Here is a 26,133-nt window from a genome sequence, read left to right as displayed (position 1 = left end):
TTTAAGATTTCGTTTAGAATGGAATATAGGGCGTTCACACTGCAGGACGAGGATCAACCACAAGTTAGTTTGTCTTTACCGACAGTAGGCTAACTAACAGCGTGTAGTTCGTTTGTAGGAGGATATGCATATGTGTCTAAAAGGACAGATGCTGACGATCGCCTGCGGGCTGTTCTTACCTCTTATACACAGCGGAGCAGGTGAGTAGCCTGCATCATCTCTGCATTTAACCATGGTGATGGAATGGTGGATGATACTCACATCGTTTACTTATAGTATCTTTTAATTGATTGCTCGTTTGTTTGTTTGTTTGTTTGATTGATTGATTGATTGATTGATTGATTGATTGATTGATTGATTGATTGATTGAATACTTTATTAGCAGTTCGCATCTGAAAAGTAGGCTACAGTTCAGATACACGGTCTAGGTCTACTAATAGGATTTAAACCCAATAAAGCACGTAGGCCTATATGGCTTGTTTGCATTGAGGTAATTTTATAGCCTAGGCTACTCAATTGTTCAGAGAGTAAAGGTAAAAGTAGCCATTCAATACACTGTAGAAATACTCTGCAGGAAAAGTCCGGTATCCATTCCAAATCTCTTCAAAGTTTTCTAAAAGTACAAAAGTTGGCATCAATATATAGACTACTGTCTTAAAGTACTAAAAGTAAAAGCATTATGCAGAGTATACCCTTTCACGCTTTCAGTTATCATATGTATAAAATCAAATGTATTAAAACATATTTTGAAAATAGATCTGCTATTTTCAAATAGCCAAATTACACATCAAAATCTACAAAGTAACTAATAACTATAACTGTCAAATAATGAAGTATTGAAAACTGGAAATACTCAGTAAAGTAAAGCTAGACCTACCTCAGAATTGTACCTAAATACAGCAGCCTACTTGAGTAAATGTACTCAGTTACGGTCAACATTACACTAAAGCAGGGGTCTTCAACAGGGTGTCTGGGACCCCTAGGCCAGGGGGTCCTCAGAGTTACTACAGGGGGGCCGACAAATCTTTGTGTGATAGGATCATATTTTTTTACATTAACCGCTTGAACCCTAGCATTCCAATTCTGAGTGGAACATTAGCCAAAAATAGCCGATCTACAAGCTCACAGCGCCTCGCAGTATTTCTGGCAAAGAGGTTTGGTGTAGAAGGAAGAGAAGAGCAGACTAAGTATTGACGGTTCAAGTAATTCAACATACACTGATGACATACACGGCCAAACAAGTCTACGTGGTCTAAGAAGTCTATGAACATTTTTGAAGCGGTGAAAGCCGCTTCCAAGGTGTGGCTTTGTCTGTCCCGTACATCTGATTGGTCACTTTTGTCTGTCCCGTACATGTCCCGTACATCTGATTGGTCACTTTTGTCTGTCCCGTACATGTCCCATGCATGCTTGAACAATTGAGGATTGGTCAAGCTTCACATGCCAATTTGGCCCTCCAGACAAAATCATTCATTCATTCAGAATTCATAAAAAAAATATATAACTAAAGCACATAGAAAGTATAGATCTAGAACACAGAATGTATAGATCTAGAACACAGATTTCATAGCTCTAGAACACATAGAATAAGAATTCACCGCTTCACTTCGAACCGAGGTTTGATTTTTAATCTGTAAAATTGTATAAAATATATGGGGGTCCCTGCTTCATCTCTCTCTAGGGGTCCTTGGCCTGAAAACGTTGAAGACCCCTGCAGTAAAGTATAGTATCAAAGGTGAAGATGGCTGATAATGGTGTGTGTGGCGGGTGACCTGAGGGCATGTTAGGATGTAACCTAAGAGCACTTGGTGCTCCCTCACAGGGAAAGGGCTCATGGATACTGTGTCACATCTAAGCAGCAATGCCTGATTAAATATTTATGGAACAACAATGGAGAGGATCTTACCTTTCCTTGTGATGTAAAGATTGGAAAATGCCCATTCTTCAGTGTTTTCAAAGCACAATATAATCACCCAATCACAATGCACTGAAGAAGAAGCTAGCAAAAAAAAAAAAAAAAAACATTCATGAATTCCAGTCTCCATGGGAGTGACCTTTAAACCCTCTAGTAAACTGGACCTGTACTTGGGCTGCTTTTTTCCCCCATCTCCCCCAAATCTCTTTGCCAAAAATAGCCGATCTACAAGCATCCATGTTCCCCCCAGAATATAGATGCTGGGGTTCAAGTGTTAAGCACTGTATGGTTTGTCATAATGACAAATAGTGGATATAGCCGATCTACAAGCTCACATTGCATGGTGACATGAGGTTTAAAGTGGATATCTTATCTATCTATCTAACCTTTTCCATTCCTCCTCAGCCTCCAGGTGTAAGGACCATGCCTGCAGTCCTCCCATGGGGAACCTGGCTGCTGGCAGGACTCTCACCACCCTCTCCAGTGCTGGACCAAGTACTCACCTTTTCTTTTAAATGTGTACAGTGAAAGTATCAATACCTGCAATGTATTGCACGGTCACACCGCACTTTTATTCTACCCATGAGAGTGGATTCCGCCAATGCATTTCAATGGGAATGGAGCAGATTTTTGCCCGTTGCTTGTAGGCCTTTTGTCAGTTATTTCAGTTGGCTTTAGTTAGTTTTGTAAACGCACAATACAGTTTCAATTAGTTATCGTTTTCTTTTTCCTTCTTCTTTTCTCGTTCTTATTTAGTTCAGTTAACTTTTTTTTCTGTTACTCCATTAGTTTTCGTTAAATATGATAACCTTGCTGCCCATCACACTCCTCTGCCCATCAGATGACACCCATCATCATCCACCCGCCCACATGACTGATGACCCTTTCCTGCACCCGGACACCTGGTGGGAGTCAAGGGTGGTGCAGGAAGACGACGAGATCCGCTTGGATCTGGAGAGCCACTTCTGTCTGTCCCATGTGGTCCTGCTCTTCCACTCGCCCCGGCCCGCCGCCATGGCCGTGGAGCGGTCGGCGGACTTCGGGCGGACCTGGCAGACCCTCAAGCTTTTCGCTCGCAACTGCAGCTTGGAGTTTGGCTTCCCCGATGACATCAGCCAGCGAGGCGCGCTCTGCACGTCCCGCTATTCTGGGGCCATGCCCTGCAGTGGTGGAGAGGTGAGGGGATGATAATAATACACACCTGTGTCTAATGCAGTGGTTCTCAAACTTGTTCATGTCAAGGACCCCCAAATTGATATATATTTGGCCGTGTATGTATGTACGTTGGTCTGGATTAACGGAACCACTGACCACTTGGCCGTGTATCCCCATTTGAAAAGAAACGCCAGGGCTATAGCAGTTATTCTCAACCATCTGGTAATTTTGAAAAAAAAATTTTTTGAAAGTGACATTTTGGGAGTTTCAGATGGGGGTTGGTGGCCATATAAATGATATCAATTTGTAGACTTGGCCTCATTTAATGGGTTTACAGGCTCATGTGAGGTTGTCGATCTGCTATGTTTGCTACTTTGCAAACCTGTTGAAAAATATTGAATATTTCTTTATAGAAATGTTCAGTTTTTGTTTACCCCCGCACCTATATATCTGAAAACACACAAAACACACTGATGATTGTGCTGTCAAACAATGAAACTACGTATATGGAATCTGGGGTCCCTGCTTCATCTTTCTCTCAGCTAAGGGGTCCTTGGCCTGAATACATTGAAGACCCCTGGATTAACGGAAACCACTGAATTCCTTTATACACTGTTTTATAGTGCGTTTTCCTTTCCCAGGTGATATTGCGGACCCTAGCTCCTGGCAGCGGTGTTAAAGCGGTGGACCCGTATGCTCCAGACACTCTGGCCCGCCTGACTCTCACAAACCTCCGCATTAGGCTCCTCAAGGCCCAGTCCTGTCCGGCATCCCCAAGCAGCCCCTCCTCCGTGGGAGAAGGAGGGAACCCGCCATCCTTGCTATCTGCATTGACACTGAAGCCCCCTGTGAGCCCAGAGAGCCCAGAGAGCCCTGCAGCAGCCTATGGCATTTACACTTTACTGGCCAGAGGGACCTGTCTGTGCCACGGCCACGCAGAGCACTGTGTGCCACACAATAACAGCCTGGAAACACCACAGAACAGCAACACAGTGAGCTAACTTTCACTGTGTGTGTGTGTGTGTGTGTGTGTGCGTGTAAGGTAACGTACTCAAGTAGGTCTTTTTTACTTTACTGGAGTATTTCCAATTTTCAATACTTTTTTTTTCTCAAATTTTTATCCCACGGTTTTGCAACCCATTTTCTCACCCAGTGCCTACTACCTAACCTGTAGACTTGGTTTCCGCTCTCCCCCTGCCGCACCAGGGGAATTGGGGAGCACCTGGCTGGCTAGGGGGAGGTAGTATAGAAACCAGGACTACTGCATGTTTTTGTGAGGGCATCTACCCTAGGAGACACGGGGAGAACATGCAAATTCCACACAGAAAGGCCCTATCGCCAACCCCACCTAGGGTGTGGGCGCTGATGACGCGGAGGGAGGAACACGCCCCCAGCGTCCCCCGGCGGGAATTGAACCCAGGACCTTCTAGCTGTGGGGCGAAGCGCTAACCACTGCGCCACAGTGTCCTTTTCAATACTTTTACTATGCTACATCTCAGAGGCAGATATCGTCCCTTTACTCCACTATAATTATTTGAAAACTAGTGACTAGTTACTTTGTAGATTTTGATTATTATTACAAAACATACTTTAACCACTTCAGCTCTATTTAAACTTTGGCCATTTGAAAATCTATGTATCGATCTACAAGCCCACAACTGCGACACGTTGCGAGCTTGTAGATCCGCTTTAACAGATGGTCAAGCAGAAAACGAAGTTCAGCTTCAACAATCTCGATTTTCGGTGAGGGACACCATTGTACAAGAGAGTATAATAAATCAGGCTTCAACCTGTGTTCACTTCCTATACAGTGTTATAAAACACAGATGTATGGGACAGTGATGTGAATATCAGCTGTGAGAGGGTTTTAAATAGCTTGTACAGTTCTTTATAGCAGCTGTCTGGATGTCAGTTTATTGCAGCCTGTCAATACGACAGGTGTCCCATGTTTCCTGTAACCTCTCTTGCAGACAGTGCAGATCACAGGCGATTGCCCGCTGTGCTTGTCCATGAGATCCGTGTCTGTGTGTTCTCTGATGTAAAGTGAATTTATCGAGCAGCCACACTGATATGTGTTCCAGGTGGCAGTGGCTCAGGGGTAGAGTGGCCGGTAGAGTGGCCAGATGGGAACCCCAAGGTTCTCAGTTCGATCCCGGGCTCCCCCAGAGTTAGTGTCGAAGTGTCCTTGAGCGAGACTCTGAACCCCTAGTTGCTCCCGGTGTGCAGGTTGGTGCCTTGCACGGTTTCCTCCGCCATCGGTGTATGAATGTGTGTGTGAATGTAATGCACAATCTCTGTAAAGCGCTATGGACCGATTTCTCAGAGCGGCAGTCATAGATTTAAAGTCCACTCATTCCAATTACAGGGCCTCCAAAGAGTACTGGATTGCTATTGTTCGTCACTACCTCACCGTGCCGGGAGTGGGTAATTTGTGCGCAATTATTTGTCAAGCAGCACCGCTTCGAACAGCGACACCCCAGCAACACGGCAGCGCTCTGGAAAAAGGTCTATATAAATGCATCATTTACCATTTACCTTTCAGAAGCGCTCCCTCGTGCTTCACGCTTCTCTGCACTCTGGAGTCCTTTGCGTCCCTCACTGGCCCTCAACACAAAAGTAATGTTTTGCGCAACTGAGCTAACAGGCAACAGCAAGAGAGCCAGCTCCCTTGGAGGAAGGAAGGAGTTACGGCCGGGTCTTTAGCGGGGTCGGTTACAGTATATTCTCTAATGTTAAGTGGATTTATCGCTGCTATATGTTCCAGGTGCTTGGTGTTGTGTTCATGTGCTCTAATGTAAAGTGAATTTATCCATACTTATACAGTATATGTTCCAGGTGCCCGGTAGGTGTGTGTGCACTCACCACACTGCGGGGGAACACTGTGAGAGGTGCGCCCCGCTCCACAACGACCGTCCCTGGAGGCCCGCAAATGGCAGCAGCGGGGAGCCCAACCCATGTCGGAGTGAGTGGACCTGCCATCAATTACACTGTTCAGTATTAGATCTTTATCTAAGCCAGTGCTTCTCCAACATTCTCATGTCACAACGACCCCCAAATTGATTTGTAGCCTATTTGACCCCGCAGAACCCATCTGAAAAGATTTTGTGCCGGGGATCCCCATCAGAAAACATTTTATAGCAGGGGTCTTCAACGTTTTCAGGCCAAGGACCCCACAACCTTTTCATAGATTCCATATAGTAGTTTCATCGTTTGACAACACAATCATTGGTGTATTTTGGATTCATGTCAATTTGTCTTTTCAGATATTTAACCGCTTGAACCGTCAATACTTAATAAAGTTGACCTTTCACTCTGTACTTAGTCTGCTCTTTTCCCCCTCTACACTAAACCCCTTTGCCTAAAATAGCCGATCAGCTATTTTTGTTCTCAGAATATGGATGCTAGGGTTCAGGTGGTTAATATAAAAAAAGGAGAAAAAAGGTTTCTTATCACACAAAGATTTGGAGGACCCCCTGAAGTAACTCTGAGGACCCCCTAGGGTTCCCGGACCCCCTTGTCCTAGATTTGTAAAAAAAAAAAGAAAAAAAAAAGAAAAAGAAAAAAAAAAGAGATTTATAGGGTAAGTGGTTAAACTGATTTTGATGCTATATTAACACATTTTAATGGGGACCCCTTGGAACCCCCTCAAGGACCCCTGGGGGTCCCCAAACCCCACCTCGAGAACCGCTGCTCTAAACTATAGATTTGGAAGGAGAGTCAGACCAATGAGTTGTCAAAATTAACACTGGCCCTTACTTGCCGTTGTCACCCCACATCTCTATCTGTGTTCCCCCATAGAGTGTGAGTGCCACGGACACGCAGACAGCTGTCACTTCTCCCAGAGGGTGTGGCTTTCCTCTGGCGGCGCCAGCGGCGGCGTGTGCGACGACTGCCGCCACAACACGGCCGGACGCAGGTGCCAGCGCTGTCGCCGTGGCTACCGGCGGAACCCCTCCTCACGGGCCCTCGACTCCCCCCACACCTGTACACGTAAGAGACCCTCGACTCCCCCCACACCTGTACATGTAAGAGACCCTCTACTCCCCCACACCTGTACACGTAAGAGACCCTCTACTCCCCCACACCTGTACACGTAAGACAGTGGTTTTCAACCTTTTTCATATCAAGGTCCGTTATTTATTTGCCATTTGAGCCACAGACCACCATTTGATGAGATTTTGACTCTCAGGCCCAAAACTTTGTTCACAATTCCATGATGTAGCCTGTAGGCCTATGTGGTACCATAGGACTGATAACAGGTCAATCAGATAACAATTCTTCTACATTCTGTAATTGTATACTTCTTGTAAATTAAGTAATGCAGTTGTTTAACAATAATTCACGCTCTCAAGAGATAAAGATCTAATAAGGGTCCATTTGGTTGAAAACCACTGACTTAAAGTTGTACCATGTAACTTCTTTTATAAAACAAATCTTAAAATTGTCCTAACTGTTAAATCGCTAAAGTTTTAGAACACCCACTCCGTTATTTTCAGCTTCTGAAGCCTTCTCTTTATATGTTTTCTTCTTAGCAGTGACAGGGGCGGGATTTCGCGCCAAAATGACGTAATCTGCATCATCTGTATACGTTGTGTATACGTTGCCCAATCACATCGCCGATCATGCACACATGGTACACTACCGGCCAATCACAGCTTATCTGCTCTGGTCTCCAGGAAGCGCCTCCGCTTGGCTACAGTGTTTACCATGGTGAAGGATTTTAACCTCTTAATCCACAAATCCTGGCCAGAAAATTACGTTCTACCATGCGTTCTACCCCTCCACGGATTACTATCGGTCGCGGTGGTTTGCGGCGCCGCTCCGGTGGTCCGCGGCGGTGGTCCGCGACGACTCCGGCCGAAAAACGGCCGAAAAAAGCAATACCGCTACTGACCACTAGTTGAGCAACTTACACAGTATAGCTTTAAGAGATGCATGGAAAGAAGAAGAGAGGTCGTTGATGTGTTGTGTGAGTGTGTGATGTATATGAAATACGCAATAAGAAAGCGAAAAAGGTCAACCAGAAGAATTACATACTGGACACTATATCCAACAACTAATAAGCTTTTACCCAGGGAGTCTCCCTCTGCTGGTACATATGTGTAATAGAACACAACCAATGGATATCAAGACTATTATACTACTAATTTGCATCACTGCTAAATCCTGTGTACTTATACACTACTGTACGTTATTGTGTATTGTTCATAAATATGCTCTGTCCTGTCAAAATAAACAAATAAAGTAAATCTAAGAAATAATCTCTCTCTCTCAGGATGCAGGTGTAATCCACAGGGCTCGTTGTCAGTACCCGGAGAGGAGGCATCTTGGTGCCACCCTAGGAGCGGGCAGTGCCACTGTAAACCAGGAGTAGGGGGTACAGGCTGCAGCCACTGTCTGCCTGGGTACTGGGGCTTTGGAGGGGAGGAGGGCTGCAAACCCTGTGATCACACCACCAGGGGGCAGTGCCACCACAGGTTAGTCATAATTAAGCTATTTTTCCTCTGGACAAACATGCCCTGGAAGAATGGAAAGGTTGAGTGGTTCTCAACCTGTGGGTCTGGACCCTCAGGGGGTGTCCCCAAATTATTTTGGGGGTCCCCAGATGATTAACTTAATGTGAAACATTGTTTTCTCACTCAACAGTAAATAAACCAACATAAAGTTTAAATGTATATAGGGTGACAATTTAAGGACTTTTTTAATACCTCTAAAATGACAATTAAACATTGGTTGTCAAATATTAGAGACAGAAAGGGTTATAGGGTTAGGGTTGCGAGGCGTTGTGAACATGTATATCGGCTAATTTCACAATTGAACCGTGTTATACAAAATGTAATTCCACAACTCTTAGTGCTTGTCAGGGTGGGGGGTCCCCTGTTAAAATGTGATTGTTTTCGGGGTTACAGCCTAAAAAGGTTGAGAACCACTGATATAAGGAAGTTCTCTAAGAATTGAGTACAAACGGTCCCCAAAGTAAACAAGACATTTTGCTTTCTGTCTTTCTATCTGTACTGTCCTGTGCTGTGCTTTTCCTATGCAAACTTCTAATAAAGTATTCAATCAATGAAACAATGATAAACCTTATCAGATGGAATCCATTTCTGTTTTGGCAGCTACTCAAACAATCAGGTTTTCAACGTGCCCATTGGTGGGAAGATTCCTGATTTGGATCACATGTTCCTCACAAACGAAGGCGAGGTGACCTGGCCAAAGGAGCTGGCTGTCTCTGCCCTACATCACACAGGTGAGCGGTGTAGTTTAAACTAATATATGTACATATTCTCACCTGTTCTTCAGTTGAAAAAGAACATGTTGTTTTACACTAAAGTTGATGTCCTTCAAATCATTGGGTTCAGGGATTCCCATACTGTGGTGCTATGTATGTATATATAGGGAATATATGTCTCATATAAACTATATATAGCTTATATGTCCACATATGTACATACTATATTGTAGAGATGGTCAATTTCGAATAATATGTCACAAAGATGATAATCAGATATGTTGCATATATTTAAAAATCAAACCTCGGTTCGAAGTGGAGCGGTGAATCTGAGCAGCTATACCCTGTGTGTGTGTGTGTGTGTGTGTGTGTGTGTGTGTGTGTGTGTCTGTGTGCCTGCACAACAGCGCCCCTCCTTTAACTTGTGTGGCCACTCAAGGTATTGCCAGGCTACGGACATAGCCAGCCAGCCACATAGCCAGCCAGCCAGCCACCCACAGACATACCTGTCTATTGGGAGCGCTTTCACCGCTCCAAAAATCACACCTGTGGTGCTCACTTTGCGTGCATATCTCCTTGTATGAGCCGTTCTGTCTGTGACGTCAGTTATCTCCTCACATCATGGAGTTCCATGCTCATACGGACATACATACATGCACACAAAGCCAGACGTAGGAGCAGTTAGCACGGCTAAAAAAAAATCATATATTTCCTTTCCGTGTGGGGGTGTGTGTCAGCTATACGTCGGAAGGTAACGGGGTGAATGGCCAAAAAGGTTTAGGAACCACTGCATTGGTTGACATCTTCATGTTGTTGTGATGACTCTCCAATAGGAAAGTGCAGCTGCAAGGAGAGAAAGCTGAGAAGTGTGTCTGACCTCTGTAAGACCAAGCATGACTATGGTAAGAAATCCCATGCTGAATCTATAGATATTTGGAAATATTCATTACAGATTCAACAGATATTGTGAAGTTGGCACCAGAATGATCATGACATCTGATCAAATCTCCTGCAAGTAGTGCATTGCACAAATCAAGGAAATGGGTCTGTTTTTTATTTTATTTTATGGATTTTTCTTTCTTTTTCATATTATTTTTGTTTAAATGATGAAGAATCCCCTGCTGTGAGAGAGGTGTGAGATAACAGATATTTGATGGTCTTTTTCTTTGCTTCTTGATTTGAGTTTCCATTCAAATAAGTATATCTTCTTAAATGGATAGTTCAACCCCAAAATGACTTTTTTTTCCTATCGATTACTCACCCGCATTCCTAAACCAATAATTTGAGGAGACTCTTCGTGTCTCCATAGGGGACAAAGCAGGCTCTTTGTGTCTCCATTGCTGGCCATCAGATTGTTGGCTTAGGAACACACACACACACACACGCACGCACGCACGCACGCACGCACGCACGCACGCACGCACACACACACACACACACACACACACACACACACACACACACACACACACACACACACACACTCACACACACACACACACATATATATCCATGAATTCAAGTCTCCTTGGGGTAAGTAATCAGATGGGTAAAAAAAGTTGTTTTTTGTGTGAACTATCCCTTTAAACTATTTTCAGATTTTAAATTGGACAACACAATTTGAAAGATTTACAATCTGCACTTTCATAAATCTGTAAAAGTCTCCTTGCCCTACTTGTGCCATGTTCTGCCAGACCCTGTCAACGATGATGATGGCTGCTCACGACACCTTGCCATTCATTATTTAATCAGGCTGTCTGTCTGGCTCATCATGTCACAGTGATAAAGGCCGGCGTGCTGTCTGCTCATGACAAGGGCAGCCATGCGGAAGTGCGGGTCAAAGTTCGCAAGGTGCTGCGATCGGGTCAGGTGACCACGCTGTCCCTGGGAACCATCATCGTCTACCCTCTGTCCTGGACCATCCGCGGCTGCACCTGTCCTATCCTCAACCCAGGTGCACAGCAGCGTTCATTTTGACAGCACATTTTGATTTGGTTATAGTCGTTTGAATTATTATATTTTAGTCATCTGAAAAGTTTTAGTTTTAGGCTTGTGTTAGTCGACTATGGCCACGGTTAGTCGACAACGGTCTCTAGAGAAAACGGCCTTACGTTCTCAGTTTTTATTCTGCATTTAGACAGCCATTAGTGATGTATTGTTCATAAGAACTGAATCATTAGCAAGACTCGTGAACGATTCGTTAATTTCCTTAGACTGTTACGTTCACGCTTTCGTTCATACCCCCCCCTCCCCTCCCTCTAATAGCCCCTGGCACACAGGACAGCTGTAAAATGTATTTTGCCAGGCCTAGATGGCATTGTAATGACTGATTTTACAATTGGTTGCATGCTGAAAAAAGGGCCCTAATGTCAAGAGGTTACCAACATTATCTCATTCATAACATGTATTATTGTCCAACACAGCAAGACGTACGGCTTCATCTACATCTACCCTGTTCTTCTCCTCCACTCCTCCAGGTATGGAGTACCTGCTGGCAGGGCCAGAGGAGGCTGAGACGGGCCGTCTGTTGGTCACCATGCAGAGCGTGGTGGTCCCATGGACACCCAGACTGGGGGCACACATATCAGAGGCACTGAGGCAGGGCTGCCCATGACTGGCACTCGTTGTACGAGTTGTTGTGCATTGAACAATGCAGAGGAAATGGACATGCAGCCATACATACAAAGTCAATGCACAGTTCAGCAAAATGACTGAGCACCAACCTGCTAATCGGGAGCTGTTATGGGTTCAGTGCCTTGCTCGAGGACACTTAAATGCAGCCAGGAACCTTTCCGGCTGCTCCTGAGCTACTGCCGTCCTAGAGCTCTACACCCCCACATAGGGACAGATTTTCTTTTTAATCTGTGGAGGAACTGGGTAAAAATCAATGTCATGCCCAAACCTCTCCAAGTGTCAGGGTCCAATTCAAATATGATGACATTGGGTGTTCAAATCCCTGAAATTAATGTTTTGGTGGTCCCATTTGAGACATTAAAAAGGCCATAAAATGATACGCGTATCTGACATTACAAACCTTGATGTGTGGACAATGAAGACTTCCCTCATAGGGTTATGCGTTCTCCAAAGTTATAACCTAATTGTTAATGTAAGGTAATTATGTGAAGGCTATGTAAATCATACTATGTGTGTAGATCTATGTAGATCATCTCAATACATGCATTCCAGTGTCCATTAACTGACTGCCTGTTCCTTGCCCTGGAAACATTTGACCGCATGAGACATGCTAGATGGTACGATATGAAAATGACAGATTAACGATATTATCGCGACTTGAACCCCTGGCATCCCTATTCTGGGAGGGGGGACGTTCGCCCCAAAATAACCAATCAGCCATTTTTGGTGAATTGATTTACGTTTAGAGTGAAATGAGTTTATACCAAATGCAGTTTTCAGAGGGTTTTTAGGTGGTACTCAATATGCAGCTTGACAAAAGCTAATTCAAACTACTAGTGTATGACGGAGGACAATTTCATGATAATTCAAATGTGCAGCCATACGATTATTGTGAGCTTTTTTTAAATCACGATAAATTATTGTCCCATCCCAACAGCACACTTAAACATCAGGAGGGTGTGCTTTACCTTTCACTCATATTCCATACACTGCAAATGATGTTTCAATACCATTTGAGTTATTCCAGTTTAGTGTGTATATAAGTGTGTATATTTAAGAGAATGAGAAAGTAAAAGATTTGGTTTGGCGTTCATTTGAATCTGGACATGTTCAATGAATACAATCATTAAGGCTTGAAAGACAAGATATACATTAAAAACTATTGACCACAGCACCTTGATTGTGCAGAGCTATGCCTTAATAAGTTCATACATCTTGAAACCATGTGACCCAAGTGGACTTCCATCTGTCGTACAAACAGCACAGTGTTAAGTGACATACAGTATATACAGCAATACCATCACTAGTTTGACCACAGATGGACACTTGTCCAAAAATGTTCAGTTGCTGTTAGAACACAAGCTTAATGTTAACCATGTTTAATCCTTTTCAACCTGGTCAATATAGACAGATTTCTCAGAGCAACAGTCATAGTCAAGCAGCACTGCTTCACACAGCGGCACAGCAGCACTCTGGAAAGAGGTCTATGCTAGGTTGAATTATCAGATATTTTCATTATTAAAACTTAAAAAACAAACAGGGATTTACAAGTTTTACGCTATTTGTCATACAACACAGTATATAGTGGCTAAAGTCTGAAAGGCAACAGTGTCGTAACAATGAAAACATTTTATGCGTTGTTTGTTGCATACTGTAGTGTACGGTAAATTACAGACTGATGTTCTCTACCTAATAGATGCATCCAACTCTCAAAGCTTGTAAGGAGAACATTTTTCATAGCATCCATGGTATATTTGGTCACAAGACCCTGGAGTTCCTAAAACTCACCAGATCAAACGGAGGAAACCGGGTTCAATTCCGGGGTAGATAGTTTGTATAGTTTCAATGTAGAGATTATTTATTTTTTGGATATTCTACTGTAAAACTGATGATAGGTTCTCTTGGCTTATGATCCTAGATGCTAGATTACTATTTCTATACATTTGATGTATTACCTTGTACTGTCCTTGCTTACTGTAAATCGCTCTGGATTAAGAGTGTCTGCTAAATGCCTCAATTATAAATTGTCAGAGGTGACCAGTGTTGACAAAAAAAAACAAGACGTTGCACAAATATCAAAAGCTCCACCTAGCCAGTGATAGATGTTGAAACAGTGTCTAACAGGAGACAAATCATCCGATTTGATCAAGTATCATTCAAGACATAATAAATTGAGTCCCTGTAAGGGCAAGGCCAATTTATGGTTCCAAACATAGAAAGCCAAATCATTTTTCCCAGAGACTTCAGAAAATATTTATATTAATTATTTTTGGAATGCTGTTCAATCTCTAGCATTTTAATATTTAATTATATTATACACTATTATTTTTTGTATTTTTTGCGGTTTTCAAATATTTTCATGGGGACAAATGAATGGGCTTTCTACTGTATGTGTGGAACTACAAAATGTCCACTACTGCTATGCCCTATTGGATACAAGTCTCACAGAAAATGCCCCTGCAACAGTGTTCAGGTAGTCAGTGGGCAAAGCAGCCTACATTTACGACAGTCTCTTACAGTACACAGTTCCACCAATGGCCTGTGTACCCTTTCTAGAACCTCTTTTTTGTGTGTGTGTGTGAGTTTTGTAACTATCGTTTCTGAAAGCAAATGACAGCACAACGACGGTCAATCACACCACGTACAGCCGAGTTCCTCAAGTGATCTATGGTGGGCAGTGCTTTTGTACCACATCGGGAATGGAGAGGTTGGCCTTATTAGCTTGCACTCTGGCTGTCTATTGGAGGTGGTGTACTGTCGGATGTGGATTCAGGTTGAGGCGTTGGAGGTGCAGGGGTAATGTCACTAGCGGGAGTCGACGAGTCAGAGTCAGCAGCCGGGGCAGGAGAGGGAGCACTGGCTTCTGGCCCATCCCGAGGGGGTGCGTCCCCGTCGTCTTCGTCCTTGGGGTAGAGCTCGGGATACCTCTGCATGCACTCCTGCATGTCACGGAAACGTTCGATGCACTCTGAGCCCTTCATCTCCTCCTTGCTGTAGTGGAAGCAGGAGAACGCTTCCTTGAACTCAGAACCACAGGGTCCACTGGCCATGCCGCCCAGACACGGGCAGTTCCAGTTGATGTCTCCATTTGGCAGGATTAGACCTAGAGAAGAGAATAGTAAATATATCACCATGAATGAACCAAATGACTCTTCTATTAACCACATGCACACAACACTAGCTAGCATCCCTAAAGAGTACCAAAGTCTTGACGACACTACCCCAGTGTTACAGCGGAGCGCTATCTTTTGTATTGGAATTTCCATAATATGCAAATCTTAGATTTTTATTATATAAGATTTTGTCAGCTACATGTGACTCTGTGTGGTTTATGATATTGAGTTACATTCAATAACGACTGTGTTACTCTTTAGATAAATTAATACTTTTCCAGTCGGTTGATGCTTCATATCCATATGAGTAAAATCGGTGGGGTGATTTGTTTACCCAGGGGGATAGCGCCCTCTAGCGGCAGTGATGTAAGACTTCACTGCTCTATGCTGGGCTGGCATGTCATAATATAGGTGAACATTCTGTGAAAATAGATGACCATTCAGCAAAAATAGGAATCTCACAACACAACGCCTTGTTATGTATTTTATTCGCCGGAAGATTTGGTATAAAGGGAGAAACGAGGGGGCCAAGGACAGACTCCTGGGGGGTCTGTAGAAGTGGAAGTATGTAGGGTTTAAGTGATTTAAAGTATAGCACAGTTCTGTAGGGTTTAAAGTGGTTAAAGTATAGCTCAGTTCTGTAGGGTTTAAAGTGGGTAAAGTATAGCACAGTTCTAAAGTATGAGTTGTTATAGTGATTAAAGTATAGCACAGTTCTGACATGTAATAACACTAACCCTGCTCCTCATAAGGATCGTTGGGATCTTCAGCGACCAACTCTGCGTTGCTGGGTGTCTCATGGTCTTCCTTTGTCACAAAGATGATGCGATCTTTACCTTGTTGGAAATAAAAGCAGAAATTGAAATGAATACAGGTACTGTAGTAAGTGTAGCTGCCTAATAATACTGATAATGTATATGTATTAGCCTTGGATCAAGACTTATCACAGATTTCTTTTTATCAAATCTGACTTTGCATTATCTATGATTGATATGAAAATTAGAGTATCGATTAAAGAAATCTATAATAGTCTTCTTGGTCCAAGGCTAGTACTACTAAATACATATCTCTATAAAGTGCCTTGGATAAAGAAGGTGAACCCCATGAAACAAAATGTTGATGAAGCCCTGAGGCTGAAACAAAGTCCCATCATGTAACATTACGTATAAGCCTATGCATCAATCACGGCTTGCCAGGCTTGGTGGCCCCAGTGCGACGTAAGCAGTTTGAACTACTTAGGTTGACCTGGTTTGACAGTCATTTATTTGGCAGCTCTCCAACTTCAGCACTTTTACTTTTTTTTTACTGACAGCTATTTAACGTACACACAGCAGGACTCCATGCTACACTGAAACTAAATAAAAGTCTGGGTTTCCGAGGCTACACTGAAACCAATCCCACAACTAACAATAAGGTAAAGAAAGGCACAGCAACAGTTATATATTGTTGTTTGCTTTAGGCTAGCCTGTCAGCTCACATGAGTCAGTCTGTCAGACTACCAGGTTCAAGTGGTCCATAGTAGCATAGGTTAGCATGCTAGCTTACTCAATGACATTGCTGAAGAGTGGAGTCTAAATAGAGCAGATAAAAACGCCATTTACCTTCTTGCTTGCAGTACGACATGCCCGCCGCTTTCTCTGCTCTGTCGAGCCTCCTCTACAGTCTCCTATACAGTGGGAAATTGTGTTTTTGAAAAAAATGTAATGCCGAAAGAAAAGTTGAGCTTCATTCCATAACCACCCGGCTTCTTCTGACAACTTGAACTTCAGTGATGTCATCCACTTCGAGGCGCACAATGACGACGTCAGTTAGGCTTTAAACCACCCAGTTTAAGCCTCAGCAGCGGGCATCCTCCTTCGTACTCTGTATTTTGTATATAATTTATATTGTGTTTGTATTTGTAGTGGTACAATATATCGATGTGGAACAAGGGGGTGATAGATAGTTATGGGTGCATTTAAACCTAGTAGGCTGAGGATGAAAAAAAGCCTCGGACTCTGCTGTGCGGTGGCTATCGATTAGGCAGTTATTGGCTAATATAATAGATCCCTGTCTTCTCGTTCGTTGCCATTCAACTCTGACGCAAAACTGGTCTCATCATCGTGTGCATTCCATTATATCCCCAGTGGAAGGGGTGTCGTGTCATACTAATGACCTCATCAGACCATGTATGGGGATGGAGCATAGAGTATGTATATAAAAGGGATGGAGCATAGAGTATGGGATGGAGCGTGGCAGTGTGCATATTTCCTTGTATGGGCCGTTCTTGTCTACTCCCTCGACTGTCTGTCCGTGACATCAGCTGGTGTGATGTCGGTGCTTACTTTCTATGTCAGTCTCAGCCAGTCCACCAGAACAAATTCTTGTTTGATTTACTTAGCCATACCATAGCCATTATATTTCTCCATCATGTTTTGATAAACAATTGCGGCTTTCAGCATACAGACTTAATCCAGAGCAACAGAACATGTAAAGCCAAAGTCAAACAATATTTTGACTCGATTTAATAGAACAAGTTCAAATCAAATGAAAACACAACCTCCAACTGTGTTGGAAAAAAACTTTTTTTTTTAATAACACAATTATGTCCGATACATAAAGTAAAAACCAAAAAATGAACCCACATTTACGTCCCTACCAAACCCATCCTCGTCCAACCATGTCTCGGCAGTTTTGTGCAGCGATTCAGTCTGGGATATAATAAAAGGAGCTTAACACAGACAAACACGTCCCTTCCATCAGGGACCCAGAGAGACGTTTGTGTCCCTGGTAAGACCAGCGTGAACATATTAACAGTCCTATGGTTTTAAACTTTAAAACATCAAAATACAAAGGTCAATGAAAACAGTCCCAAGAGCTTTGTCAGAGCGGTCATCAGGAATACCAAAGTATAATGTATACTTCAAGTCCTAATATATATATGTCCCCCCCCCCCCCCACCCTGAAAACCTCAAGCACTGCATCCAATGACCTGAAATGAACATGACATGGCTTTTGTACTTAGAACTCTTTAAAAAAAAAGAAAATACAGGTCCAAGACAAGAGTGCGTTGTGTTGTGAATAAAGCACCGTCTTGCTCTCTTAGTGTTCCTTGAACAAGCTAAAGTGACCCAACACCTGGAGGGGGTCAATGATAGGACCTCGCACACAATAATTGTGCTTTCAGGCATTCTTCAGCAGATTAGACCAACTGTCTAAAGTGAGGACACTCAGCCAGGCTGAAAGCAGATGGGCAATGACTATCTGAAAATAGAACAGGAAAATAATAATTCTATGCTGGACCCTGGGACGAATGGTCAGCCGGTCTTCACCTGTAAGACTTTTTTTTTGCCTATACTCATACCCCAAAAAGGGTACTATGGACAGACCAATGTGGCAGAATGGACACATCCCAGATGCAAAAAACGTTATGTGATGTGCATATTACAGAACAATGCGAAACAAAAACAGAACAAGTTTTGTAGAGAATGGATGGTCTGCGTCTGGTGTTATGTTGGAAAAGAGGGATAACTTCTAGAACAGCAGTGCTCCCATACTGCCAACTTCACTCTGCTCTTTGACAAAGATCTCAAAGTACTGGTAGATGATGGTCACGGCCAAGAGGATTCCCGTACCAGAACCGATGGCACCTAGGAAGTCGGCCATGACAGACAACCCTCCTATGCAAAGGCCACCGAAGGCAGCAGCTGTGGGGATGTACCTGGAATAAGAAAAATGTGTAATTTATAACTCATAGTGAAACTACAGCAACGTCAGCACTGCATGACCGAAGGGGACCAAATAACCAAAGTTGCTTTGTACCTGTTGAGCTCATGCACCATAGAAGTCTCTCTGTGTCCCCTCATAACCATTTGTTGTTCCTTCAGCTGTTTAGCCACCTGCACACACAAAGAAAGAAAGCGTTCATTCAGAACGTCCAACAGCATGGATGTTTAACCACATTTAGCCTGGTGTGGCTATTTTGTGCACGTCACTAAGGCAAACATTTGAAAGATATTTGACAATCTTTTGAACTGTGTATCAGCTATTTTTGCCATTAGTTGATAACAAACTATACGATGTAGGTACTCGCTTGCAAACACGCAACCAAAGCACACATTATGGATTGACTTACATCTTTGGCAGAGGATCCTGAGACCTCAATCCAGGTCTTGGAGAAGAAGGCACAGGAGCCAAGCATGAAAACGATGTAGATGCAAGCGTGAACCGGGTCGTCCAGAACAGAACCAAAGGACTCCGGAGGAGAAAGGTAGTAGCAGAGACCTCCCACTGGGTAGGCACGGGCTGGACCCCCACTAGTCGCGTCCTGAACACAAATATATGTACTGATTAGATCCCAGGTCAGTCAAGTCCATCAAAACCAAAAGACACACTGTAATCAGCAATGTCATGTTTAAATGAAATACATCTGATATGGTACTTGTTCTCGCATTGTTCCTCATGCATACAGTAGCTATACTGTCACAATTACAAATCGTAGAATTTGGCTTGTTTATTAACAATTTAATTATGTTTTTGGCATTGGACATCAGAACTGACTAAAATGTACATTTCTGTTTTGCTTTTAGGCTTCATAAACAAAAGGCACAGGGCAGAAACTACCAATAACTTAAATAGCAGATCTACAAGCTCAAAAGGCATCACAATGAGCTTGTAGATCGGCTATTTCCACTAATTCTTTTTAAACTCCAACATGGAAATGATTATGAAAAAATAATTGCAATTGTCGCAAATAATTGCGATTAGACAATCATGTAATAATTATGAGAGGCCTAGCTATACTGTCTCGTTCTCCAAGTGCACATGTGTGGCAGGGGAGACCCGATCCGAGCCAAGTGCTTTGGGCTCATATAGTCATATTACATGGGCACACTGCACACTGCCCTCATCAGCGAGTCAAATAAAGGCCTACAAACGCCCCAAATATTTGAAGATAAAAGAAATGGGTTGTGGCACCATGCAGCCCAGTCCAGTCAAGGTGGTGTACTGTACTTACAGACCACGTTCCCAGGAGGTTGACCAGGAAGTTTCCGCTGAAGCGCGTGGAGAGCATCTGCGAGATGACGTAGAGGTTGGAGACCAGGGCAGACTGCAGGATGATGGGGATGTTGGAGGTGTAGAACAGCTTGATGGGATACGTGTTGTACTGTCCACGGTAGCGTGCAGACTTGATGGGCAGGTCCACTCTGAAGCCCTAGAACAAGTGTGCAGACAGATTTTAGACTTTTAGCCATCAACAAGACATGCACAACTACAGTACTGAAAAGCACCCCCAAATAAATACCGCGACTATCATTTGCAGTTTCTTCAGCCCATTTAGGATCCGCCCAGGCTATTACTTGCAGTTTATTTAGCCTAATTACTTACGCCAGCAGAGAGCACAAGTACTGCGTTTCGGCTGTGTATGTAGGTAGGTATGTACTGTAGGTATGTATGTAGCTGTGTGTGTTAGCCCAAACAGGGACCAGCAATTCTGGCAACATCATTAAACGCCAATGAGAGACCATCATTCCTGGTGATGCCAGTGGTGATGTCACTGGCATCGCCAGTGGTGATGTAAGTTTGTTGAGACAGAACATTCATCAAGATTGCACTGCGAGCTGACCTGGAAGTATATGACTACAGCAAAGACGAAGACGGTGGCGATGAGGTTCATGAGGTTGGGCAGGTTCTGTCGGTAGAAGGCCTCTCTCAGAGCTCGCACTTTGTCTGTGCGGGTGGCGATCAGATGGAAGAGAGCGATGATGGCTCCCTCAAACTCAGTACCTGTAAACACACCAAGGCTTGCACCGTTAATCAATGCTGTCTCCTCCTTTCCATTGCTCAGAGGGAACCACTTTCAACTTGCAGTTAAAAACATAATAAAATAGCCAATCTACAACCTCACTAACATGTTGTAATGAGTTATGAGCTTGTATTATCATCTAACCCACTGTTTCACAAACACTGGGTCGGGACCAATGTGTGGGTCACAGACACATTTTTATAGGTCCCTTCATTTTTTGTTTCCTACATTTTGTCAAAACATTAACAAAAAACATTCCCCCAAAAGCTATATTTTCACTAGTTTGGGACCCAAGCAAACGTCTAATCTCTCTTTTGGGTCTCAACCTGAAGGGAAACACTGATCTAACCACTGTACGACAAGCTTCTAGCAGTCTGATGCCATACCTCTGCCGGTGTTGACAGTGGTGGGGCTGAAGGCCTTCCACACGATGGTCTCGCAGATGTTGGTTGCAATGAACAGGGAGATACCAGAACCCAGACCATATCCCTTCTGGAGCAGCTCGTCCAACAAGAGCACGATCAGACCGGCCACAAACAGCTGGGGGGAAAAGGACAGGTGTCTAGCTTTTAGCTAATGGGAGAAATGATGGGAGATGCCTTTATTTTTTTATGCACATAAGACAGGGCAGTTGTGGGGCATATTTATTAACCTGGATGATGATGATCAAGCAAATTCCAGCACCCATTTCCGAGGGATCTCCATACATGCCGGTCATTACGTACACGATGGCCTGTCCAATGGTGATGATCATTCCGAATACTGAAAGAGGACAAGAAAGAAGTGATGAACAATAATGCTGCAGTGCAACAAACAGCACAGAAGGCTCTGTGACATCAAGGTAAACAGGAGATCTTCAGAGATTCAAAAGGATGTGGTGATGACTGGTGACTGTGGTGAGTGCTAAAAGTAGGTGCTAAAAGTAGGCCTGTCATAATTATTACATAATCACCCTAATCGTTTTCTATTAATCTGTAATGCATGTCTACAAGCTCACAAGGCTTTGCATCTGCTACTTGCATCGAAATATATGGCCCGTTTTGGCCATAGTACGTTATCTATTTTTGACTATTGGTAACAGTGACAGTGTCAATCATTGCATAGTTTATTTTATTTGTCATATCTGCCTTGTACATGTTTGTTTACAAAGCCTATAAGTCAGAAAACAGAAATTCTTTATCATGTTCAATGCAAAAACCACTATTATTTGTATGACAATTTATCACCTAAAATTGTCTTCATAATCGTGACATCTCCAGCTAAAAGCAGTGAGAGTTGAAGGCAGGTAAGTAAACCTACATTTCTGGGCTCCGTTGAAAAGGGCTCTGTCTTTGGGGGTGTCTCCGACCTCAATGATCTTTGCTCCGGCCAACAGCTGCATGATGAGGCCTGAGGTCACGATGGGCGAGATACCCAGCTCCATCAGAGTACCTGGGGGGGAAAACACAGTGGATTATAGACTGGTGTCTTGACAATCACTGGAATTAATTTACACACTATAGCCAAGAGTAGCTGAAACCCTGTCTAGTATTGTTATCAACACCTGATAAGGTTAGTTAAAGTGTGATAAGAGTTGAGTAGAGACTAGAGACTCCATACATACTGGAGCTGCGATTCAGACAAGGCAGACAATTATCCACATATCATAAGATCTTAGTCGACTAAATCTACAGTTGATTTTGTCAACAAAAATGTATTTTGGCAGGCCTTGATGGCATCGTAATGCCTGACTTGGTTGAATGCTGAAAATAGCCGATCTGGTGTTTTCAGAGCGCAACCAAACATAAATTGACGTCTTTTAGTTCTACTGGATCTCTTCTCCATGAGTCCCTCCCTAACATTTTAGTCTAGTTTTTATTTATTGAGAAAATTGTCAATATATTTAGTTTTAGTCCAAATAGCGTAGTTTTTATTTTATTTTTTCATCTGTGAAAAAAGGTAGTCGACAAAAAGAAATTGTCATAGTTTTAGTCGACGAAATCAACACTGCTATCTGGCACTTCACTCACCTCTGTTGGAGGCCAGGATGACTCTCATCCAGTAGAAGGGATCTGCTGAGTCTGATGACATAATGCCAAACAGCGGGATCTGAAAAGACCAGAAAATAATAGGACAAAATGTAACAAAACACCTTTCCCAGCAGGAACAAAGAGCTGTTATTATTGTAGATGACAAGTCGGTCACAGAAGAAAATAACTTATAGCAAGTTACTTTCCGCTATAGTGACAAAACTCTTTGACAAGGAACATTACAGTATACACATTAGGTTTTAGATTGGTACTGCATGTATCATTGTGATAGATTTATTATATAAGTCATAATGAGTTTGTGCAACATGCATGGGTTATTATTGTGATTCACTGGAAACTAACCTGGCAGCATACTAGGAAGATGAACAAAGTGATGGCGGTCCATAGTACTTTTTCTCTGAACTGAATCTGAAGGAAAAATAGGGAGCAACGTTATTTTTAATTTCACGGACAATCAAACTTGGGACACAGTGTATATTATTTAATAACACTATTCAATTCAATCGACTCAAACTTACTTTTCTTTCTGGTTTCTGGATCTCTGGCAGGACCGCACAGAACGGCTTGATGACTTCTAAAAATTTAACTGAAGAAGAAAAAATGTTTTAATAAACCAAACAAAAAAATCACTTAGACTAATATGCTAAATATACCAATACTAATATAATTATATTGATGCAACACTGAAGTTACAACGCCAAACAGCATGTAAAAGAAAGTCAACAATCTTTTTGAAACATCATCTCTTCACCACCCTGAAAACATTTGCTTTGGCTGCAACGTCATCACAAACTAGACATGCCTGACAGATATCTGTCAAGGCAGTAAAAGCTAGGAAAAAGGGAAAATAAATAAATAAATAGACGCGTCTAGTATTTATGCAAACATAATTACGTCATTATCCACCAACATCCGATTGATAAAACGGGTAACGCTTGTGATTATTCTGCATGCCAACTAAGCACAAAGCAGCTTCATCAATCACTGAAACTGACTCTGATACAGAGTCATTTTATTGTGGCCGTCAAATCAAAGCACAAAGCATCCGATTTGTGTTATTCTGAGGGTCAGAATCAAAACAAACCTAATTGCCGATATCAAGGTGTAAAACAGATTTTTATTTTCCTTTTAAGCTGTCAGAAATGTAACATAATTTATCCTGAGATGTTCACGGTAGGTCACCCAGCATACGATGCTAAAGTGATCTCGTCCATTGAGTAGGTCTATGATGAACGTCCAAGCAGCAACTGCTAGAATAGAAATATAGAGATTTGGAACTAAACGTATCTAACAAATGACTCGGTGGTTAAATCTCAAATTAGATTTAAACACGAGCAGCAAATGTACCGTCAGCTAACGTTAGTAAATAGGAGCTAAAACAGCCTTCTTCTTCGATCACTAGTTGCTAGCTAACCTTGAGTACTACTAGCTAGCATGCTAACAAGAGCTTTAAAAGAAAGAAAAGTCCACTGCCTTTTAGATAGTTTTAACCAAATCAACATGCATTTAATTTTAAATGGTGTTTAATGTTATGGTGCTAAGAATACTTACTGCCCATGGCGGCCTTGGTGTGTGGGTCCTTGTTGTGTTACCGGTGTTGTGCCACTTCTTGCGATCAGCACAGTTTAATGTGTGGCACCATCCAAGCCGCTCCGCACTGAAAAGAGAGATCGGTCTAAAGACACGTCACCAATGGAACGGCTTCTACACGTCAGTTCTACACTCCGCCGCTACAAACTACACTTCCCGGCATGCATTGTAAGTAATGTACGCACGACGTAGACGACGAGTACGTCCCATGGTACGTCCTAATCTGTCTTCTGCGTTTAAATCATAATAACTCTGGTTTAAGTGGATACATAACTAGTGGTGGACGGTACTACTCAGAGCCCTAGAATGGAGAGTTGCGTCACTCCCGTTCACTTCATGGGGCCAGGTCTTCTACGCACACATCTATTGGCGTATAGTGACAAACGGCGAACCGGAAGTTTACAAAATGCATTGAAGTCTATGAGGTGTAAAGTGACAATGAACCACGTGACCAGCGCTGTTTCTGACCCCGCGGTGACACCACTCTCTGATTATACTGCTCTGGTACTACTGTTCTCCTGTAGGCTACATTGTTTGAGTCTGTACTGTAGGGCTGTACTGTTTACGTGACTACTAGCCCTATATTCACGGCCCGCCCACTCAGCAAATTTCTCAGCAACTTCCTGGTGCCGTGCTTGATTGATTGATTGAAGGCTTTATTAGAAGTTTGCATAGGAAAATGTACAGATTCATGACGGTACAGTTCACTGGTACAAGGTCTACTAAAAGGAGATCCATGAAAAGACTAAGCTTATTTCAACAGGAAACCATTTAAGTATCTCATATAACATTGAATGACAGACAAATAGAACACAGTACTATGCAGTAGACATGTAAAGAAAAAAAGAAAGAAAAAGAAAACAGTAGGTCTATACAATCAGTAAGTACAGTATATACAATATATACAAGGAAGGGGCAGGTAACAGTAAGTCTAAACAATCAGTATGTACAGTATATACAAGGAAGGGGCAGGGAGGGTAGGGTTGGGCTAGGTTTTTACCAGTTGTGCTGACGTCAGTTTAGAAGGGGAAATTAATACAGAAATAGCTGGACTTAAAGCCAACAAATCATTATTTCGAATGGTAAAGTAAATTATAATGCTTTCTGCCTTTTACTATCTTGTGTTCTTGATCATGCTAGCCGTATTTTATACTTTACTATTCGGAAATTGCATAAAATTTGTTAACTCTTTTAGCAGGGTTTCCCCTTCAAAACGTGACTTCAGCACCAGGGGGATGCTGAGTGGGCGGGCCATGAATAGGGCTAATTTGTATTTTTGGACACTTTCACTCCACTGCATTTCAGTGACAAATAGGCCTATTGTACTTTTAACTTGGAAGGGAGTAAAGTTTCAAACATTTGATTTAAGCCCTATTTCAAATGTAGCCTAGTGAAAATAGCAGATCTACAAGTTCTGCTATTTTCACTATTATTGATAAAAATGTTTTCTAATCTTTGAATATTTTTAGAAAATGTCCAATTTCAATATAGCAATGCATTGATAATAAAACGTAAATGTTATTCATGGGTTGCATTTGTAGTCCTAAGCGGCCATGTTGAGGACCAACACAGGTTTTTCAATTTGTCTGATTGGCATGGAACTAATGTTCTACGCCCATCAGAACACCTGTGTTGGTCCTCAACATAGCTGGTGTAGGACTACAAATGCAACCCATGAATTG

The 26,133-nt window shown here is 42.7% G+C and overlaps 3 protein-coding genes across 3 annotated transcripts; 1 reads left to right on the top strand and 2 right to left on the bottom strand.

Annotated features, from left to right (window-relative positions):
* Positions 1 to 124: 124 nt before the first annotated feature.
* On the top strand, positions 125 to 11,913 carry LOC308287064 (netrin-4; the record flags this gene model as incomplete). Its single annotated transcript, XM_080728185.1, has 11 exons — positions 125 to 200; positions 2,321 to 2,410; positions 2,757 to 3,091; positions 3,712 to 4,062; positions 5,906 to 6,032; positions 6,869 to 7,060; positions 8,346 to 8,547; positions 9,187 to 9,317; positions 10,133 to 10,201; positions 11,080 to 11,253; positions 11,777 to 11,913. 11 exons carry the CDS (start codon positions 125 to 127, stop codon positions 11,911 to 11,913), a joined length of 1,884 nt encoding a protein of 627 aa, XP_080584311.1.
* Positions 11,914 to 14,650: 2,737 nt separating this feature from the next.
* chchd4a (coiled-coil-helix-coiled-coil-helix domain containing 4a) lies at positions 14,651 to 16,770 on the bottom strand (the record flags this gene model as incomplete). Its single annotated transcript, XM_080728184.1, has 3 exons — positions 16,648 to 16,770; positions 15,784 to 15,882; positions 14,651 to 15,036 (listed from the first exon to the last, which is right to left on the bottom strand). Exons 1-3 carry the CDS (start codon positions 16,667 to 16,669, stop codon positions 14,651 to 14,653), a joined length of 507 nt encoding a protein of 168 aa, XP_080584310.1. The 5' UTR covers positions 16,670 to 16,770.
* An 822-nt stretch (positions 16,771 to 17,592) lies between these two features.
* On the bottom strand, positions 17,593 to 24,535 carry LOC308286682 (protein transport protein Sec61 subunit alpha). Its single transcript, XM_080727778.1, has 12 exons — positions 24,413 to 24,535; positions 23,380 to 23,447; positions 23,204 to 23,269; positions 22,841 to 22,919; positions 22,131 to 22,262; positions 21,484 to 21,593; positions 21,218 to 21,371; positions 20,652 to 20,812; positions 20,043 to 20,240; positions 19,161 to 19,352; positions 18,848 to 18,924; positions 17,593 to 18,746 (listed from the first exon to the last, which is right to left on the bottom strand). The coding sequence occupies exons 1-12, from the start codon at positions 24,417 to 24,419 to the stop codon at positions 18,560 to 18,562; spliced, it is 1,431 nt and encodes a 476-aa protein (XP_080583904.1). The 5' UTR covers positions 24,420 to 24,535; the 3' UTR covers positions 17,593 to 18,559.
* Between the last annotated feature and the right edge of the window lie 1,598 nt (positions 24,536 to 26,133).

The sequence above is a fragment of the Nannobrachium achirus genome (genome assembly GCF_963921795.1).
Source record: "Nannobrachium achirus genome assembly, chromosome: 6".
NCBI classification, from domain to species: Eukaryota; Metazoa; Chordata; class Actinopteri; order Myctophiformes; family Myctophidae; genus Nannobrachium; species Nannobrachium achirus.
The sequence above is the reverse complement of the archived record's forward strand: the minus strand, read 5'-3'. Positions and strand labels throughout refer to the sequence as shown.

Coding starts and splice junctions, on each gene's coding strand:
- LOC308286682 (XM_080727778.1), bottom strand. Junction 19,353..20,042: donor ACCTCCTGGGAACGTGGTCT/GTAAGTACAGTA, acceptor ATTTGTGTTCAG/GACGCGACTAGTGGGGGTCC. Junction 18,747..18,847: donor ATGGTGCATGAGCTCAACAG/GTACAAAGCAAC, acceptor TTCTTATTCCAG/GTACATCCCCACAGCTGCTG.